At 57.8% G+C, this 5,553-nt stretch overlaps 1 protein-coding gene across 1 annotated transcript in view; it reads left to right on the forward strand.

Moving 5' to 3' along the window:
• Positions 1-651: 651 nt before the first annotated feature.
• MAN1B1 (mannosidase alpha class 1B member 1) overlaps positions 652-5,553 on the forward strand; it is a gene marked incomplete at its 5' end in the record, with an annotated part of 26,226 nt that continues 21,324 nt past the window's right edge. The window contains 2 exons of the mRNA XM_021716822.1: positions 652-761; positions 1,257-1,325. Coding sequence (XP_021572497.1) covers positions 652-761; positions 1,257-1,325 — 179 coding nt within the window. The remainder of the gene's footprint in view (positions 762-1,256; positions 1,326-5,553) is intronic.

Consider the following 5,553-nt stretch of genomic DNA (forward strand, 5'->3'; position numbering starts at 1 on the left):
AGGCTGCGGTGGCCGGGAGCGGCCACTGCACTCCAGTCTGGACGACAGAGTGAGATCCCAACTCAAAAAAAAAAAACACACCAAAAAAAACCAGCCTGGCACGGTGTCATGTGCCTGTAATCCCAGCACTTTGGGAGGTGGAGGCAAGAGGATTGCCTGAGCCCAGAAATTCAAGACCAGCCTGGGCAACTTAGCAAGATCCCATCTCTACAATAAATTAAAAAAAACAGTTAGCTGGGCATGGTGGTGTGTGCCTGTAGTTCCAGCTACTTGGAAGGCTGAGGCAGAAGGATCACCTGAGCCCAGCGGGCCAAGGCTGCGGTGCCTGAGAGTGTGCCACTGCACTCCAGCCTGGGCGACAGAGTGAGACTCCGACTCGAAAAAATAAAGGGACATTGGGTTTTTGTCTGCCCGGTTGTCTACAGCCACCGCCACCGGATCTGGCTGCCTGGTGTCTGTGTGTGACATGTGGCGGGGAGGATGCCTTCGAGCCCAAACCAGGGCCTGTTCCTCGGGCGACCTTCCCTCAGTGTGCAGGGGAGGGGAGCTTGCTGGGCAAGCGCTGAGGAGAGCCGGCTGTGTGGAGCTCGGCCTGCGGGGCCAGCCCCTGGGCCCTCTCATGAGAGGACACTGTTGAGGGGGTCCCCCCAGCAGGCATCCAGGAGGCGGATGCTGACAAGTGCGCCTCCCCCAGCTCGCCCCACAGCGGAGACCCTCCAGCCATCTGTGAGATCTCGCCCTTGGTGTCGTACTCAGGAGAGGTGAGAGCCCGGTCCTGTCCGGGGCAGTCCTGGAGTCAGAACTGCGAGCCTGGGGGAACGGTCGGGGGAGGGGGAGCTTGAGTGGAGAAGTCCCAGCTCTGCCTCCCTTTACCAACGGGGTAGATGGTCCCTTAAATTGCAGAGGAGTTTTCTGGGTGCGGGGGGGGTTGGGGTGAGCTGTCCGGAGGCCTCTGCAGATGCTGGGAGGGGGTGGGGCGGCCCACAGCCCTGGCCCGAGCCCAGCATTGGGCCATTCAGGCTTTCACGGGAGCCTTCTGAGGGACACACGCCAGCCCTGTGCTGACCCTCTGGCCGCAGCTGCCCCATCGTCTTCTCCAGCCAGGCCAGGCCGAGCTTGCTGGGAAGGCCTCATGGCCTGAGGTCTTGGGCAGCCCTGCTGGGTATCTGTCCCTGAACCTCCTTGACCCCAGGCAGAGCTGGACCCTCCTGGGGGCCATGGTTCCACCCGAGGCCACCGCTACTGCCTCTCTGCAGGGTCTGGAAGCATTCCTGCAAGGCCGGGAGTTCCAGTCCCCGCTCATCCTGGATGCGGACCAGGCCGGGGTGCTGTGGCCGCCGGAGTCCTGACTTGCGTCCAGGCCTGCTGAGCTGGGGTCCTCACAGCCGGGGGAGGTGGCCCCACCAGAGACTCCAGGAAGGAACACCGGCCGCCATGTTTTCCACCTGCAGAAGGAAACGTGCTTTCTCCTCAAGGGTGGGGCTTTTCCCGTCCCTTCTGGACACAGTGATCACAGCCTGCTGTGGGCTCTGTGGCTCTATGCCTGGCTGTGGCGCCCAGCTGAGAGGCAGAGGGACTCTGGACTTTGGAGACTGGGGCTAAGAGGAAGCTCTGGGGTGGGTCCCTAGGGTGGTGTAGTGTCATCTGGGGAGAGCAGGAGGGGATGTCCCTTGGGAAGCCAGCCCTGGCCAGCATGCAGACCGACGGCACTCATGGGTGGGGGGGGTGAGGCACAGCCAGCATGCCCTTCTGTAGACCACGGACAGTAGACAGTAGAGGTGGACCATTACCTCTCTTCTAGGGTGTGTTCCGAGGGCTGTGCATCCCCTCATGGTGGCCGAGTTGGTAACAGGTGAGGCTGGGTGACCCTAGCCCAGCTCTCCCAGCACCATAGAAGGGACCCACCCCATAAAGGCGGCTCTGAGCAGCTCAGCCTGGACACGGCCTGACCTGAGCGCCCACCTTCCTTCCATTTCTCCTCGAGCCTCTGCCCCTCACATCTGCGGTCGGCTTGGGCTGTGGAGTTTTATGTACTTCCCCAAGACCTAGCGGGACCAATCCTGGTGGCTGCCTGCTGGTAGCCGAGGAATCTGGGATTGTCACCTTGGGAGCACAGCAGGCCCCCGGCTGCCTGGAGCCTGACGGATCTTGGTCTCCTGGTCTGCTGGTCTTGGTCTCCTGGTCTGCTGGGAGCCCTGGCTCCCATCATGCATCCTGGATGAGGCTGGGGAAAACCGGCTGGCCTGAGCCCCTCCCAGGCCTTGCTGCCCCAGGGCATCATGCCTGTAAGGATTCATACCTGTGGCCTCTCCCCTCTAGGTGGAGAGATTCTGAGATACAACCATTGTGGCCCCCTATGCTGCAGCCACACCCCATGGGGGACCCTCTTCTGAGTCCCATCAGTGTCCCCAGGGGAATGTGATCTACAAGCAGGTCACATGCAGCCAATTCCACTGGCACAGTGGCTGCATCAATGCCTCCAGGCCTGGGAGAAGCAGCAGTCAGCCCACACCTTGCCCCTTGGGGCCAAAGCCAGGACAACTTCTGCTACCCCCCACCCCATGTTGCAAACCTCAAGCAAACCATGTGCCTTAGGGCCTTTGTATCAGCTGCTCTGCAGGCAGGCAGAAGAGTCAGCTGAGTGGGATGGGCCTGGGGCAGGGTTTGTGTGCAGCTGTGCCTCGTGGCTATGTCTGGGGCAGTCATGCGGCCTCTGTTCCACACAAGCACTGTTAGGTGGGTGAAGTATTTTTTCTGCTTTTCACCTCAGTCTTAAAATTATTTCTTCAGCCGGGCACGGTGGCTCACACCTGTAATCCCAGCACTTTAGAAGACTGAGGCAAAAGGACTGCCTGATCCCTGTCTGAACCCAGAGTTGGACACCAGCCTGGGCAACTTGGCTAGACCTCTTCTCTACAGTAAACTTAAAAAATTAGCCAGGCATGGTGGCACATGCCTGCAGTTCCAGCTACTTGGAGGCTGAGGCAGAAGGATCACCTGAGCCCAGTAGGTTGGGGCTTCAATGGCCCTGAGTATGCCACTGCATTCCAGTCTGGGTGACAAAGCAACTCCGAATCAGAAAAATTATTTCTTCAGACAAGGTGGGTGAATTCTTGAAGCAACTCTCTAATATTTTCTGATAATTACACCTTCATGGAGAGTTGCAAAGAAAACTTAGGGAAGTACTGAGCACCCATCATGCACCCTGGATGAGGCTGGGGGAAACCAGCGGGCCCGGTCCACTCCCAACCTGGCTACCCTGGGCGGTCGTGCCTGCAAGGATTCACACCTGTGGCCTCGCCTGGGAAAATGCAGTGGTGCCTGATCCTGAGATGCAGCTTGCAGGTCAGCCATCGCGGCCCCCTATGCCGCAGCCACACCCTGATGGGGGACCCTCTTCTGAGTCCCATCAGTGTCCTCAGGGGAATGTAATCTAGAAGGTTCCCTGATGGTTGCAGCTTACGTGCTGAACCCAGGCAGTGACAGTGATGCAGCAATCCAGGTCCTTGCGTGTAGGAGTACACCCACCCCTGCAGCCGAGATCCATGCCTCTCCCATCACCACAAAGACCTCCTGTCATAATCACCCCCAACACCCCTAACCCCAGGCAACCGCCGATGAGTTTTGAAAGATTTCCTACGTCCTGATGTCCCCTAGATGAGACCTTCCCAATAAACAAGGTGCTGTAATTGATTGCAGCCGCCACTGTTCCACACAAGCACTGTTACGGGGGTGAATATTTTTTCTTCTTTTTCACCTCAGTCTTAAAATTACTTCTTCAGCCGGGTGCGGTGTTGGGGTGTTCCAAGTAGCTGGAAATACAGGCATGTGCCACCATGCCCAGCTAATTTTTTAAGTTTATCGTGGAGAAGAGGTCTAGCCAAGTTGCCCAGGCTGGTGTCCAACTCTGGGATCAGGCAGTCCTCTTGCCGCAGTCCTCCAAAGTGCTGGGACTACAGGCATGAGCCACCGCGCCTGGCCAATGCAGTTTCTGACCAGCGTGTGGGAACAGGAACCAGGTGTCCACAGCTGTGTTGGAGGGCAGGAGCTCATGGGGGCCTCTTGGAAAGAAGAGTCCACAGGTGAAGGATGAGCCCACAATAGGGTGCCCTGGAACCCCCTCGTGCTCCCATCCAACTCTGCCAGGGTCTCAAGGGGCCTGAGGCAACCTGGGGATAAGGAACCTTCAGGCACTCTCCCGGGTGGGCTTCTGCACCCTCATCTCTCACTGCCTGGTGACTCTCGCCCACACTTGCTCTTTAAGATGCTGTTTCCCTGGTAACCACGTGGGAGGGATGCTTGAAGGCACTGTTGGGAATGACGACAGAGCGATGCGTGGTGTCAACCTATAAAAAAAAGAATGGGGTTGGGTGCGGTTGCTCACGCCTGTCATCTAACACTTGGGAGGCCGAGGCGGGTGCGGGGGGGCTGCTTGAGTCTAGGAGTTGTTTGTTTTTTTTTTTTGAGTTGGAGTCTCACTGTCACCCAGACTGGAGTGCTGGGCTCCAGTGATCCTTCCACCTCAGCCTTCTAAGTAGCCGGAACTGCAGGTGTGTGCTACCATGCCCGGCTAATTTTTTGATTTATTGTAGAGATGAGGTCTTGCCAAGTTGCCTGGGCGGGTCTCGAACTTGCGGGCTCAGGCAATCCACTCACCTCAGTCTCCCAAAGCACTGGGATTACAGGCTGAGCCACCCAGCCTGGCTGAGTCTAGGAGTTTGAGACCAGCCTGGGCAACACAGCAAGATACTATCTCTACAAAAAAAAAAAAAATTAAGAAATTACCCGGGTGTGGTGGTATGCACCAGTAGTCTCTGCTATTTGGTAGGCTGAGGCTGGAGGACTACACCACCGCACTCCAACTGGGGTGACAAAGTGAGACCAAGTCACGAAAAAAACCCCCAAAACAAAGCTAGGACTCTCCCAGAATAAATGAATTTATTCAGGAATGTCAGAGAATTGAGATTCAGGGTAGGCAGGACACTGTGGATCACGCATATCAGGGGTGTTGGGGAAAGGTGTGTGTGTGTGTGTGTGTGTGTGTGTGTGTGTGTGTTGGAGTGTCACTCTGTGGCCCAGGCTGGAGTGCATGCTCATGGCATGCTCATGGCCACAGCAGCCTCACCCTGTTGGGCTCAGGGGATCCTTCCGCCTCAGCCTTGCAAGTGGCTGGAACCAGGGGCGTGCGCCACCACGCCCGGCTAGTTTTTTGATTTATCGTAGACGAGGTCTCACCATGTTGCTCAGGTTGGTCTCGAACCCCTGGACTCAGGCGATCAAGCCTCTCGCCTCTGCCTCCCAAATAGGTAGAATGACAGGCGTGAGCCACCAAGCCCGGCCTAGAGCATCTTTAGAGGCAACGAATTCCACGAAAGCTCTTTTAAACCCGGAGGCTACGACGACCACAAGGCTGCAGGGGCTTGTCACGGGAGCCAGCCGGGGGCTTCCTGGCCGTCGGCCGCCGCCGGGCGAGTGTTTTCAGGCAGGCAGCTTACCTGGAGCCGCGAGTCGAGGAAGGGCTCGTGAGGGGGCTGCTGCAGGCCTGGGGGGGCG

Source organism: Carlito syrichta, unplaced genomic scaffold, assembly GCF_000164805.1.
Source record: "Carlito syrichta isolate Samal-C Ts95f unplaced genomic scaffold, Tarsius_syrichta-2.0.1 Scaffold106284, whole genome shotgun sequence".
NCBI classification, from domain to species: Eukaryota; Metazoa; Chordata; class Mammalia; order Primates; family Tarsiidae; genus Carlito; species Carlito syrichta.